Genomic DNA, 14,874 nt, shown 5'->3' on the forward strand with positions numbered 1-14,874 from the left:
GTGTTTTTGAAAATAAAACAGTTGAAGAGTCAGATGTGAAGTGTAAGTTTCAGTGTGAAGAACAAAATAAGGTCAGATTTAGGTAGATTTATTTCCTTGACTAATCTGCTTTATGAAATAATGTAGTAATACCGTTCACTTACCATTACAGACATTGGAAATGCATTTACACAAACACAGCATTTTAATTTCTATTGACTATGTTACTGGTGTAACTCTTACCAGCCTTCAGAGAGAAATAAAACCTTCAGTGACTAACCATCTGTCTTTTCCTGTATCTTTTCAGTAATGTATCCTGCGTATGCAAAATGGGTGCAGTCGCACAGAGATCTGCCCATCAGGCTCAATCAGTGGTGTAATGTGGTGGTAGGTACATACTGTTTCTTACGTTCTTTCATTATTCTTCGTACTCAGTTTTTTTTAAAGCACATTTTGTTTTTCCTTATTTTTATATTCAAAGGATTGGGAGAATGGAAGCATTTTTTAATCACAGTTACGGATTACAATTATGATTTCTGGTTACTTGCCACATTTAAATTGTTAAGAAAAATGGAAAAGCTCTCCATAATGATCGAATTGTATTCTTGCCTCTTCTAGCGTTGGGAATTCAAACATCCTCAGCCTTTCCTACGCACTCGTGAATTCCTTTGGCAAGAAGGGCACAGTGCATTTGCTACCTTCGAAGAAGCAGCAGAAGAGGTATAAAAAGTTGTCTTCCATATTAATCATGTTCCATTTCTTTTTCCAGGCTGTACTCCCCCCCCAACTATAAGTAATGCAGTGTTATCTACTTACAAGATAATCATTTAATAAGTGACTGTAAATTGAAATTTAATATGATCTCAAAATAACTTTAAAAGATAATTTCCTGATATAATTATTTTGTTACTTAAAATTTATGTACCACCTGTTAAAAGAAAAAGAAGTTAATACAGATATACACAGACTTAAGAAACTGCTTTAATGAGATTTTATTAGAAAATGTGCAGTTTTAAATTTTCAGGTGAAAATTTATTTGTACTTCCATGTATAGAGGAAATTATATATGGAAATTATAATCCCAGGGGTGAAATTAATTATTCTTCAGAAGATTTTCACCCTGGTTACTATACCCTCACACACACATTTATGTTTTGCACAAACTTTTTTTCTTACATTGTAAATTTATGAACATTTTAAAAAGTTAACTTGTTTTACGTTACTTTGTTGAATGTCTTTCTTAATAAATACACACTGGCTGCTTTAACCTTTCCATACGAAAAGGTTTTCATTGTTTGATGTACTTTCCCACCACAGTTAGTTTTAAATCATATAGTTTTATAGGTCTGTAAGAAATAAATACACCATAAATTTGAACAGTTTCGTATTTAAAATGTTGTTACAGGTATTGCAGATACTTGACTTATACGCTCAGGTATACGAAGAACTCCTGGCAATTCCTGTTGTAAAAGGCAGAAAGACTGAAAAGGAGAAATTTGCAGGAGGAGATTATACAACTACCTTAGAAGTGTTTATATCCGCTAGTGGAAGAGCCATCCAGGTACCGGCAAAGTGCTGCATACGGTTCATAGGTGACTGTAAGCATAGCCTGCGGGCACATCCAGTAGATTTCTGTCACCAGAGAAGTAGACTCTTTCCCCCCAAAAAGATCAGTATATTTCATGTGCTTTCTAGACCACATTACAATTTCATGCTTATCTATCCCATTCTTACCAATCTCTAAGGTCAGTTAAGTGAAGGCTCGTATCCTGAATTACCAAAGCATGGATTCTCTTTTAGCCTTTGTAGTTGAAGTTATTCCTATGAAAGGGGCTGCTCATGGCAGTATGCTTTTGCCCTGGTGTTTTTTTTTCTAATCCTAGTCTTTTTGTTGTATCATTTATGCTTTAAAAACTTAATATTAAAAAAAAACCAAGGAACATAAAACATGTACTGTCATTTTAAGGTATATGATCTTAGAGAAATCATTTTCAAAGGCACAATTAGTTATTAAAATTAACACTTGTATTTCTCTATTTTAGGGAGCGACATCACATCATTTAGGGCAGAATTTTTCCAAAATGTTTGAAATTATTTTTGAAGATCCAAAGACGCCAGGAGAGAAGCAATTTGCCTATCAAAACTCCTGGGGCCTGACAACTCGAACTATTGGTGTTATGACCATGGTTCATGGAGACAACATGGGCTTAGTATTACCACCCCGTGTAGCTTCTGTTCAGGTAAGGAAAATACTTTTTTTTTTTGAAGATTTTATTTATTTATTCGACAGAGATAGACACAGCCAGCGAGAGAGGGAACACAAGCAGGGGGAGTGGGAGAGGAAGAAGCAGGCTCCTAGCGGAGGAGCCTGACGTGGGGCTCGATCCCATAACGCCGGGATCACGCCCTGAGCCGAAGGCAGACGCTTAACCGCTGTGCCACCCAGGCGCCCCAAGGAAAATACTTCTGTTTATCATTCTTTCTATAAAATACAGTCTGGACCTTAGTATTGGTAACTATGTGTATCATTTCTGTTATTGTTTTTTTGCTCTTTTAATTTTTAGCTGCTTATAAAAAACTTTTTTAGAAATCATTTTTTGAAATGATTCATAATAAGTTTACTGAGATATAGTAAGTCAAATGAGAATGCATTTAGCATAGACAAGTAATGTGCAGCTGGTTGGTAGACATTCCATGGAGATTAGAAATCACACAAGTGGATCTGTGTTAGAATGTGTAGTCCCCAGTAGGTTTTTATTCCTGGGTATTATGCAGCAACATGACCGCATTACTTTGTATGCTGTTTCTTTGTATAAATTTGTGCTATTGTGCTGGTTCTAGGTGGTGGTTATTCCTTGTGGCATTACAAATGCGCTTTCTGAAGAAGACAGAGAGGCTCTGATTGCAAAATGCAATGATTATCGAAAGCGGTTACTCAGTGTTAGTATTCGGGTTAGAGTTGATTTGCGAGATAACTATTCTCCAGGTTGGAAATTCAATCACTGGGAGCTCAAGGTAAATTCCTCAGTTGCATCTTTTACTTCCATACTCTGAATTTGGATTTAGAATTTCTTTACATATGCTTCTATAAAATGTAAGACTTTCTCATTATTTTTCTCTGTTTGGATAGTTGTGAATTTTTTTCCTCTTCACTTAAATTTCACTTAATTTTCACACAGTCCAGGTCTTTGTAATAGTGATAAAGTTTATATATTTGCTAAATTTAAAATCTTTTTTGTGGAAGGTTATTTTTATTATGTTAGAATTAAAGTGATTTTAAAGACCTTATATATGATTAATAAACCTCATAGCATTGTTATACTAAAATGTTTATACCAGGAATGTATATAATAAGTAAGCTGTTTAAACAGTGAGACTATCAGAATAATGGTGCATGGTCACCACCTTGCTGTCATTGTTAACAGCTAATCAGTAAAACATCAGAAAGTAGTAGTATACTTGGTTTTTCACACCACGTTGTTTCACACCCATTTGTTGATTTTTATTTTGTATATTCAAAGCTAAATTCTGATTTAATGTTTTTAATATAAATTTCATTTATTGCACATTGTCATTAGTAGATCTATATTTTTAATTCCATTTTTCAAACTTCTGGAATGTAATTTTTTTCATATGCTTTACCAAGGGACTCTTACTAGAGCAGCAGATTTCTAAACTCACATTACAGGAACTAGATGAGAAGGTGTGGTGCTCTTGCAGCTCCACGCTGGTTCCAAGTATGGAAGCTGAGCTGTATTGGGATTATTCAGTAGGAACACATCCAGGGTTCCCAAAGTTGCTGGTATTTATACCTCTATTTGTTTTAATTGGCCCCTAAGGTAAATCTTCTGTGCTAAAAATTAGTAGTTATATTGGTTTTGTTTCCCTTATGTATAACACACTTTTTCCTTTACTCACTCTCCTGCCTTTAGTGAAGACTTTAAAGATAAATGTTTTCTCGCATAATTTCCTTTTAATTGCAGTATTTTTTGCTTACTTAGAAATAGCTGTTGTGTGATCCCAGTGGCAGCTTGTCTGATCCCACATGTCGTTGCCTGAGGTTCCAAATGTTAAAGGAGAAACATACTCTTTGCTGCTGGCTGGATTGAAAGGAGAGAAAAAGGCATCCATATTCACGTCTCCCTTCTGTCTTCCTCCTCTTCCATCTCTCTGCTCCCTCAAGGATCGATTTGACTTTTCCCTGTCACTCTTCTTTCTAGTACCCTGATGAGCCTATACTGAGTATGAGTAGGCTTTGTTCCAACTTCATTGTCTACAATTCTCAGGAAAGAAAACAGAATACCTAAATTCTAAACTTGATGCCCAAGATTAAAGAACAGTGAGAGGTGTCACTAGTTAGTGAAAAGTACTGGTGGCACTTCTTCATGCCATTTCATCTCCATTTAGTCCAAGAATTCCTGAGAAAACAAAGTATTTTGGAACATCTAGATTCGTATTCATTTGATAGTGATTAACTTTGTACAGTGAGGCAGTTAGGGGTGGGGTGGGATGTGTATGTATTGGGAGACTCAGTTTAACTATGAGTATATGGTGTAGTTACCAGACCAGAACCCAGGGACTCCCACAGCTTCTTTAGTACCTCTTCCTGTATTAAGAAAGTTAGAAAGGGGAAAATAGTATGAGTGAATTAACTTTTCTTTTTACTGTGTTGGAAGACTAAGATAATTTTGTGTTGCTACTGAAAAGAAAAACAAGCAAACAAAAAACAGTTCTTTATGAGTAAATTCATAACTTTTTACTTAGAAAAAAACAGTCAACAGAATATATGCCTCCTCTGTGATCTGGCCTCAGATGATCTTTCCAGCCATTGCCACTCACTCCCCTGTGTGTGCTCTCCTTACCCGCATGGGCTTGTGTCACTGTGCCAGGTTATTCTCACGCCAAGACCCTCATGCCCGACTCAGGCTTTGATGCCCTGCTCTGAGCTGCCGTAGCTCTTCTCGTCCAGTACAGGATCCAGTCCTGTTGCCATTGGTTGTCATTTTAGTTTCCTTTACTCAGGAGTAGTTCCTTAGCCTTTCTTTGTCGTTCATGACATGTGCGTTTTTGTAGATATAGGTCAGTTATTTTATAGACTGTTCCTCAGTTTTGATGAAATTACTCACTAATTTTTGCCTTTCTGGTAACTTTCCTTCTCTTTCTTCCAGCTGAGGATAGTCTCCCACTTCTGATTTTCTATACTGATTATTTGTATGCATGCCTTATTTATCTGGCGAAACATGAAGCTCCTTGAGGACAAGATCTGTTTCTTCTTATTCCTCTTACAAATCTCATTGCACTGTTACATATGCATACATTAGGTGAATAAAGGAAAACAGTAAAATAATGTCATATTTAGCATACAATAATTTGTTCTGTGGTATTCATTATTTTATAAAATAAGTCATCTCTAAAGATAATTTTTTTTTTTTTTTTTTAGAATAACACTTAAAAATTTTCCTTTGACTTTGATTTGGGGGACTGCCATCAGCTAAACTGTTTATGTAGAGGCTCCTAACTTAAATTTGAAACCCCAAATTAGTTTTAGAGGATCATTTGCTCAAAAAAGAAAAAAATGTCTAAAAAAACCTTTTTGTCAGGTAAGGTTCTAGATCCTAAACATAAGGTCTCTCTGGGCCTTAATTCCTCTCCTGGAGCATTCAAAAGGGTTGAACATTCACAGGCTTAAAGTTGCATATAGTCCTTAATAAGCTCCTTTGTAAAATCCAGAGGGAATTGAGGAGTGGTTCCCAGAGTGCGGTCCCAGTATCACTTGAGAACTTGTTAGAAATATGAATCTTTAGGGGCCCCTGGGTGGCTCAGTCATTAAGCGTCTGCCTTCAGCTCGGGTCATGATCCCAGGGTCCTGGGATTGAGCCCTGCATCGGGCTCCCCGCTCAGCAGAAAGCCTGCTTCTCCCTCTCCCACTCCCCCTGCTTGTGTTCCCTCTTTTCCTGTCTCTCTCTCTGTCAAATAAAATCTTAAAGAAAAAAAAAAAAAGAAATATGAATTGGCAGGGGGAGCCCAGCAGTCTGCTTTAACAAGCCCTTCACGCTGCACACTAGAATATCCAGAACTGAGACTTAACCACACCGTTGTGCCATGAATGAGTCACAGATGTGCCGAGGTGTACTGATCCAGTGACTTGGGGGAGGCTTAAATTCAAGAAGCCCTCTCTGTTTACCACCTTATGTGCCCTACAAATGGAACTTTCTGTGCATGCTCTTATGGGAGAAGAGGTAGGAATATTGATCTAGACAGCACTACCCTCATGTTTCTCCATTAAACACAACTTTTAGCTCAAAACCGCTTGCGCAGTACATTTTTTTCTTAGGTTTATACGTTCTTATTGAAATAGAGTTTTGTAGTATCTCAGGAATATTGCCTGTTGTTTTTGTTGTTTGCTTATGCCTTTGATTTTAGGGTTTTCATAATTATAGTAGATAAAGTCATGAAATATTCTATATCTCCAAATGGAGACAGGCATGTATCATTTTTTTTTTTGTTTTCTAGGGAGTTCCCATCAGACTCGAAGTTGGGCCACGTGATATGAAGAGCTGCCAGTTTGTAGCTGTCAGACGAGATACTGGAGAAAAGCTGACAGTTGCTGATAATGAGGCTGAGACTAAACTTCATTCTCTTTTGGAAGACATCCATGTGAACCTTTTTACAAGGTTAGTTCCTTAGGATTGCTTTTGTCTCTGATCTTGAAACCCTATTCAGCTTTTGACAGCTGTACTGAAGAATTTTTTGAGTGCCCCAACTGGAAGTCCTCTTTCCCTCTGAGCTCCCATAGTTCCTAATTTGCCTCTCTCTCGTGTTTTTGACCCGTATCATGATTTTTCCAAGGGCTTTCTGCCTCCTACGAGGTTTGCAGCGCTGGCCTGCCTGTCCTGTGGACTAATTTGGGTTGACTTTAAATACGGGCTTTTATGACATACAAATTTGAGGGATTAAGGCACTAATTCTCACCTGCTGGATACACATTAGCAGCACCTAGGAAGCTTTAAAAAACAGCAATGCCTAGACCCTTCCCAGAGATGTTCATTTAGTTGGTCTAGAGTGAGTGTGGCAGCTTTACTATTAAAAGTTCCCTACGTGATTATGACGTGGAGCCAAGGCAAAGAGCCTTTTGACTGGGATTGGGGGTCTGGGGTGAAAGGAAGCTTCAGGGCTGCCCTGGCCTGTGGAGAGGGTTCTTCCAGACTCAGGAGATCTCAGGGCAGAAGCACTAGATTTGTGCATACGTGTGGCACCTTATTTTTTCCTACCCACCTGAGACAAGGAGGAAGACCCACTGCCACTTGGGATAGGGGTTCAGTTTGGGGGAAGGTAGTGCCTGCATCTTATCTATTCGTATGTCTTCTAATACCTTGTGCCTAACTCATATTAGGCCTCAGTAAATCGTGCATTTAAGGACTGAACTAATTTTAGCCTTGGCATTGTGCTTATGTGTTTTTTGGGCAAGTGATTTCGCTTCTCTTGGCTTGCTTGCCCTAAAATGAGAATGGTAATGAGTCACTTGACTTCAAGGATTTACCTAGCCTACTAATGAATAGTGCATTTGAAGTCCATCTGAACTGAGAACAGGTCATATTGTCAGAGGTGAAAGATTGGAAAGCTGCCTGTCCTGACTGCTGCCATTTAAATAGTGCATTTAGTACAGTGGTTCTTTTCTAGGGGTTTCTCTTCAGAGTCACCTGGGAGGCTTGGGGAACAGAAACATACCTGAGCCTTACACCTGGAGTTTCTGATCCATTGGTTTTAAGTAAAAATAGTTTTGTAAAAATGTTCTGTGTGTGATTCAGATGCATACCCCTGATGGGAAAACCACTGCTTTCGTGGCTAAAAAGCAGTTTTATCATTGACATTTTTATTCAGTAAATTTATTAATAATGTAGATTTCATAAAGATGCGTTTTGCCCCACCCTAAGGCTTAAGCCTTATACATTTTTCCTGGATCTCATTGGCTATAATTTATTCACATGGGCCCATCCTACTATGAAAAAGTCAGAAGGAGGGAATTTGGTGGAGAGCTAGCAGTTCCTGGCACAGAATTCACATGGTCTTAGTCCTCAGATTCAGAAAAGAAAAATACGCCTTCTCTTTCACCACCCATGAGTCATCCTCATGTAATGTGTGACTTTGAGTGTGAAAGAGAGTAATGCTTATATCTATTTCTAAAACCTGAAGTTCTTACAAAAGAATTACATAGTATATGAAAGCAGGTTGAATAGTGTGTTATTTATAGTTTTTCCTTTTTAAAAACATTTTCATGCCTTTGTGTTTGATTCTCACAACAATCCTATATGATGGGTAGATTTACTTTAGTATTTTTCCAGTTTTGTAGAAAGGAAAACTAAGACCAAAGAGGTTTTAAAAATAACGTAGACTCTCATAGATGGTAAGCTGTATAGCCAGGGATAGAATGTTGGTCAGTAGAGATTTAATGGCAATAACAGAAGTAATTACTGGCTGTTGTGTGCTTGGCAAATTCCCCTTTGATCTGGTGTTAAGAGTAATACAGGGATGAGTTAACTGAGATTTACTGCATGTCACTGCTAGCGGCAAAGTTGAGACTCAAGTTGAGATGTTCTCACTTCCAAACTATTGCTCTTTTGTTAAATTATGCTTATTTAAATAAAAAAAAACTTTGTCGTATTAGTAAGAAAACATATGTATTCTTTTGCAATTATATTTTGATAGGGCTTCCAAAGACCTTAAGACTCATATGGTTGTGGCTAATACAATGGAAGACTTTCAGCAGCTGCTAGATTCTGGGAAGGTAAGAGGCTTCTCTGAAAAGTTTTGAATATAAAAATACTCAGCTGTGGTATTTCAAGACTCACTGAATTTATGCATGATATTAATCCCTTTTCAAGGCCAGCCACGTGACAGGATTATATTTTACTCCACATTCTATCCTCTGTTTTCCATTGGCTTTCCTAAAGCATTAAAGCATTATATCATTTTTGGATAACACTGTGAACTGATTATGTAAAAGCTTTTTCTCATGCTTGCAATGCTGGCTAAACAACACTCATTCTGTACAACCCCTAATGTTTTAATTATTGAAATTTTTCATCTTGTTTTTCAGCTTGAATTAGGTTCCTGAAGTAAGCATTATTGTAATGTAATGTGCAAATTCCTAAAATAAGGTTTTAAGTCCGTGTCAAAAATTTCAGTTCTCTGACTGTGTGTGTGTGTGTGTGTGTGTGTGTGTGTGTGTGTATTTTCCCTGATCTTAATTGATTGAACTTTTCTGAATAATAAGGTGGAAAGTACTGCTCATGTCTAAGCCTATTTTTCAGAATGAGTGGGTACTTCAGGCTCCTTTAAAAGACCCAGGTCTTTCTAATTAGGTACTTCAGTGGTTCTTTAAGATTTTGTCAGTTTTATGTGTTGTGAGTATGCAGATGTTCCTAGCCAAAACTTCTAATTTTCATAGTGAAAAGGTCCTGATTTACAAAATTATTAATTACTGGAATGAATGACTTAACGAACTTTAGTTCTCCGGTATTCATGCTTGATTATACAACCAGTCCTGTGTTCTCAGGTTATAAGTGAGGAAACCATGGGCCAGAGTCTAAATGAATTACCCTGACCTCTACAGAGGTAGACTTGGTCCTAGAATAGAGATCTCTCTCCTGACTCATTTTGACGCACTTTCCTCTGTATCTTTTTGTTTGTTTAATTATTTTATTTTTTTCAAAATTTTATTTATTTGTCAGAGAGAGTGCGAGAGCACAAGTAGGGGGAGCAGCAGGCAGAGGGAGAAGCAGGCTCCCCGCTGAGCATGGAGCCTGATGCAGGGCTCGATCCCAGGATCCTGGGATCATGACCTGAGCTGAAGGCAGACACTTAACCGACTGAGCTGCCTACGTGTCCCTCGTTTTATTATTATTTTTTTAAGATTTTATTTTTAAGTACTCTCTACACCCAGCGTGAGGCTCAAACTCACAACCCCAAGATCAGGAGTTGCATGATTCACCGACTGAGCCTGCAGGTACCCCTGTTTGTTTTTAATTCATGCTGAGAGTGTAAGGCAAAATTTTAATTGGTTAGGGTCATAACCTCTTAATATGTCTCTTATTGCATGAGCTGGGACAATGTTAATCTCTTTGGCTCTCAGTTTACTAATCTGTAAAATAAGTACAAGATAGATAATCTTAAAATCCCGTTCAGATCCATAATTCTTCAGTATTTAGCTTTCTATTTTTGGTTTATTGCCTTTGTGATCTTCCATCTTTCTGGGTTCCATAATTTGTCACTTGACTCAAACTACGTGCTTCTAGTAGAAGGCTAGAGAAATGGATAGCCATCTGTCCAATGCAGTGGTTTTTTTTCTTTCACTGTAATTTATTTATGATTATTTTATTTTTCTGTTAATTATTAAATTTTAAAATTTCATTTATTATAGAAGTATTATAGTAGTCACTGTTGCAGTACAGTCTGGTAAAGATGTTTACATAAGAGTTAATAAATCAATAGAGTAACTGTCAGTTAATCCATTGCTTTCAAAGAAATGAATCTCAGCAGGTCTTGCTAGAGTCCTGTCTTTTATTCTGATATTAGGTCAGAGATTTCAACATTTATTCTAAAGCACAAAGCAGTATATTAGCTGTCTGTCCAAAGAGCACATAGAGATTAGAGGAGATTTTGTGTCTTGTGTTCGGGAGCCAGTTCCACCCCCATCTCACCCCATGTTGGTCAGCTTCGATGTGTTGACTGAGCGTCAGGCAACCTTTGAGGCTGTTGTAAATAAAACTGTATTTACTAGGTGGGGAGAAGGAGAAAGGGATCTTTGGAACTTGAATGGAGGTGAAAGTTTGATTTTCTACTCTTCTTTGTTGGTAAAATGAAAAAAAAAAAAAAAAACAACCCATATCTGATTCACAGAACTCGAGTAAATTTTTCCAAGGAGATGATCTAATTAAATGAAAAATAGATGTTACTTATATATATATATTTTTTTACTGTTGACGTATATTACAAGCCTATTGACCACTGTGATTTTTGAGTATTGGTATTTCTCATTAACATTTTCTGCTACAGAATTCAAGATATTATACATTGCAAAAAATTGTATCTTTTTTGTAGTGTAGATATAGAGATAATAAAAAATAAAAATTAAAGACCTTTCTGTGGTTGAATAACAACCTAAAACTATATTATCCTTCCATGTTAAAGAATTACATGCATAAATAGTCAGAAGTTTCAGGTTTTATCACTACACTTTACTTTGAAGCTACAAAGAATGAAAACATGGGTTTTTACCAAATTGTCATTTATGAGTCTAACTTCAGTTGAATTTTTTCACGCTATATACCATTTTAAGTTTTAAACATTGTTTTATGGACATCTGGGTGGCTCAGTCAGTTAAGCATCTGCCTTTGGGTCAGGTCATGATCTCAGGGTCCTGGGATCAAGTCCTACTTCAGGCTCCCTGCTCAGTGGGCAGTCTGCTTGTCCCTCTGCCCCTGCCCCCCTCATGCTCTGTCTCTCTCAAATCAGTAAAAATTTTTTAAAAAATTAAATTAAAAAAATAAAAATTATTATTTTAGAACTATCTTCTCAAGGCTCAGTAATTTTTTTCTTAGGGAAAAAGAATATAAGGCCATTTACTGTAAAATTTGTTAAAGTTATGAAAATACAGCTGTGTGGATTAAAAGTAAAGTTTTCTGAGAAACCAAATTTAAATTTATTACCCAAAGACATTCTTTGTAATTAAGTCTTAATATTTTTATTATTTCATGGTGAGCATGGTTAAAGTTTTTCCCCCATTTTGTCTTTTCTAATGAATTTTAAACAATAGTTTTATGAATGTACATTATTTCCATGCTTTGTATTTGTACAAATGCTAATGATTTACCAAGTTTCAATACAGGGGGTAACTTTGGGCTATTTTGGCTCTCGTAATTCTAGGTTTATTTTTGCTTCAGTCTTCCTTGCACAAACAGTTTCTATTAAAAATTTTTAAGGTATTTATTACTACCATCCCTTCCACCTTCTTTTCACCCACTCACTCCCCCTCCCCAGGATTTTCCTAGCAATTTATCAGTTCTTTATTGTCTTAATGTGGATTATCAAAATAACAGTTTATCAATTTTGAGAATTTGGCTAACACATTTTACTGAATGAATCTAAGAGACAGATAACTAACTCTTCCTCACGCTGGAAGAATGTTCACCTGAACAATTACTTGTTTTTTTTGTATTTTCCTGATGTTAGTGTACTTGCACTTTACCAGTTAGAGAAGCCTTTTGAAGTATATTTAACCAAATTCTGAGTGCCTTGGGGTTTGCAGGAGAGTCTCATTTTGAGTATGGAATGTGTGCCTCGAAATAATTGATGAGAAATTGATGAGGAAGTTGGATAGCTTCCTAGCTGTTTTTAAACTAGCATTTCTAATGCATGGGGGGGGGTATTGCCCACACCTTTGATCTCCCCACTGCTAACCTTGATCTCCAGGAATTTTCTTTGGGCTGTTACATAATTGTTATTGCATACAAACCTCATTTTGAAGTACACATGATATGAAAGTTTAGAATTTACAACTGAAAGAAATCTTAATTCTTGTCTAGTCCAACACACATTTAACAAAAGAAAACTTAGAGATTTTAAACAAGCAGTGAATTTCAAAATTAGGGTAAAATCCCAGGTCTCTTGATTTTGCCCGTTATTGTATGTGGTCTGTGAAAGAAAATTTGAGAAGTAGTTTTTTCTAATACAAAATGATTTTTCACTTTCAAGTACCTTTGGACTTTAAAAATGATTCGGTTACCTATAACAATGTGGCATAAGCTGAGGTTGACCTGATTATTAATGGTTATTGTTAACAACAGTGTAAAAATCAGTTTAGTGTTTGTCGTCTCCTCTCTGTCCTCCTCATAACTGTTTACTTAGGCAGAGCAGGTGCTAGTCGGATTTGAAATGAGGGCGGGACGGCTGGAGTCTGGACTCAGGTCCACTCTCCCTTCCTTTCTTCTCTTCTGGCACCGTGTTGTAGCTATAGTTTATGTGGACATTGAAGTATATTACAGAGATGTTCTTGTTTTGTCTTAATGTTTTGTGTACGTGGGTTTTGGATTGGGGAAAAACATTTTCTCATCTCTTGCACCTCTGAGCAATGTTCCTTGCAGATTTGCAAAGGTACCAGGGCCTGAAAAATGCTGGGAGACCTGTTCTTTTTGCTTGTCAGTTTAATAGACCAATCAAGTGTTCCTTTTACAGAACAGGAATTAAAATACTCAGTATTTTTCCTTTCCTGTTAGATTGTTCAGATTCCATTCTGTGGGGAAATTGACTGTGAAGACTGGATCAAAAAGACCACTGCTAGGTAAATATGGTTAACAACTTGTGCGGATCACAGTAACAAAGAATGGGAATATACAGCACAAGTGAATGGAATTCTTGTTTGTTTTTAATTGCAGGGATCAGGATCTTGAGCCTGGTGCTCCGTCCATGGGAGCTAAAAGCCTTTGCATCCCCTTCAAACCACTCTGTGAGCTGCAGCCTGGAGCCAAATGCATTTGTGGCAGGAACCCCGCCAAGTACTATACTTTGTTTGGTCGTAGTTACTAAGGGATAAAACAAAACCACTATCTCCAACCCTCCTCACTTTTTAAAAAATTGATATTAATATCTTCCCAGATATAGACAGTTTTATGATTTTTTAAAACAAAAGTTCTAATAGGATGTCACATGAGGCACAAACACCTTATTCTTTTGCCTAAATGAAACGTGGGAAAGAAGACTTTTCTGTAAACAACCCCAGTAATAAATACCATGAACTCTAATACTGTCTTATGTATTCATTTGTTTCTGAAATACCGAATCATGTGCCACTCGACATTCTTACAGGGAACTGAAGAAAACTGGACCCTTAGGAACTGCTCTTGAGCGTCTGGGCCTCCCTCACGGTTCAGACCTCGAACGAGCAATTACCCCGATTCCTGTATGTTGAAGCACTTCCTTCCCTTCCTTAACTCCTTCTGCCGAGTCTAAAATTGTTCTAAATCTTTGTTTAAAAAACAAAACCAAACCACAAATAGACAAAAAGCCAAACAACCCCCAACTTTCCCATGAGCTTCTCTCTCCCTCTCATTACTACTAGTTACTGTGGGGTCTTCAAAAAAGGAGTCATGTTTTCTGAAGGAGTGATCAACCCCCCCCTCACTTGCACTTCTTTTTATTGTACTTTTCTGCCCATCCCACCTCTGCCCCTGCACCACCACCATTTTCCCTGAGATACTGCTGCGTCTTCTGACCAAAGCTACCTTCTCAGTGTCTTGTCTTACCAGGTCACTCTGCTGCATCTCTGCTGCTAGAAAACCTTTCTCTCTTTACTAAAATTACTCCTGTGACTTGCCCTCCCACTGTCTGGTTCTTTCTCTTAGTTACGGGTCTCTCTCTCTTGTGTTCTTCCTTGGCCTGCTTCATAGACATCCCTAAGCCAAGCTTCCATACTTGGCGCTCTTCTCGTCTGATCCCAAGGTTTTAGAGAACATAAAAACAGGGTGAGGACACCAACATTTTCATCTCTAGACCTCCACTCCGGCTCTGTACTCGGGTCTCTCGAGCATTCCATCAGAGTTTCAGGTCCTCTGTCTCCAAGCCCCCATTTCACTGCCCACTCCCAGACCTGTTCTTCCTACAGTATTTCCTGCCTGAAGGATTAGCATGAGCAAAATCTACCAGTAACCTAAACCAGAACCTGACAGCCATGCTAGTTAGCCCCTCTGGTGCACGGTCTGCTGTCTTCACTGGCCAGCACAGCATCCCGCCCTTACTGCTGACGTGTCCCCCGTCTCCGCGTTCACAGATGCCTTGACTGCCTCTGACATCGGTTACTGTAATGGCCTCCAGAGTTTCATCTCAGGCAGTCCCCACATT

The 14,874-nt window shown here is 37.7% G+C and overlaps 1 protein-coding gene across 1 annotated transcript in view; it reads left to right on the forward strand.

Moving 5' to 3' along the window:
* The window catches only part of EPRS1 (glutamyl-prolyl-tRNA synthetase 1), a 65,502-nt gene extending 51,724 nt beyond the window's left edge, over positions 1–13,778 (forward strand). Inside the window, exons 24-32 of the mRNA XM_040636011.1 lie at positions 287–366; positions 598–699; positions 1,385–1,540; positions 2,022–2,219; positions 2,821–2,994; positions 6,493–6,653; positions 8,686–8,764; positions 13,254–13,318; positions 13,413–13,778. Coding sequence (XP_040491945.1) covers positions 287–366; positions 598–699; positions 1,385–1,540; positions 2,022–2,219; positions 2,821–2,994; positions 6,493–6,653; positions 8,686–8,764; positions 13,254–13,318; positions 13,413–13,563 — 1,166 coding nt within the window. The 3' untranslated portion in view covers positions 13,564–13,778. The remainder of the gene's footprint in view (positions 1–286; positions 367–597; positions 700–1,384; positions 1,541–2,021; positions 2,220–2,820; positions 2,995–6,492; positions 6,654–8,685; positions 8,765–13,253; positions 13,319–13,412) is intronic.
* Positions 13,779–14,874: the final 1,096 nt, after the last annotated feature.

The sequence above is a fragment of the Ursus maritimus genome, unplaced genomic scaffold (genome assembly GCF_017311325.1).
Source record: "Ursus maritimus isolate PB19 unplaced genomic scaffold, ASM1731132v1 scaffold_2, whole genome shotgun sequence".
Taxonomy (NCBI): Eukaryota; Metazoa; Chordata; class Mammalia; order Carnivora; family Ursidae; genus Ursus; species Ursus maritimus.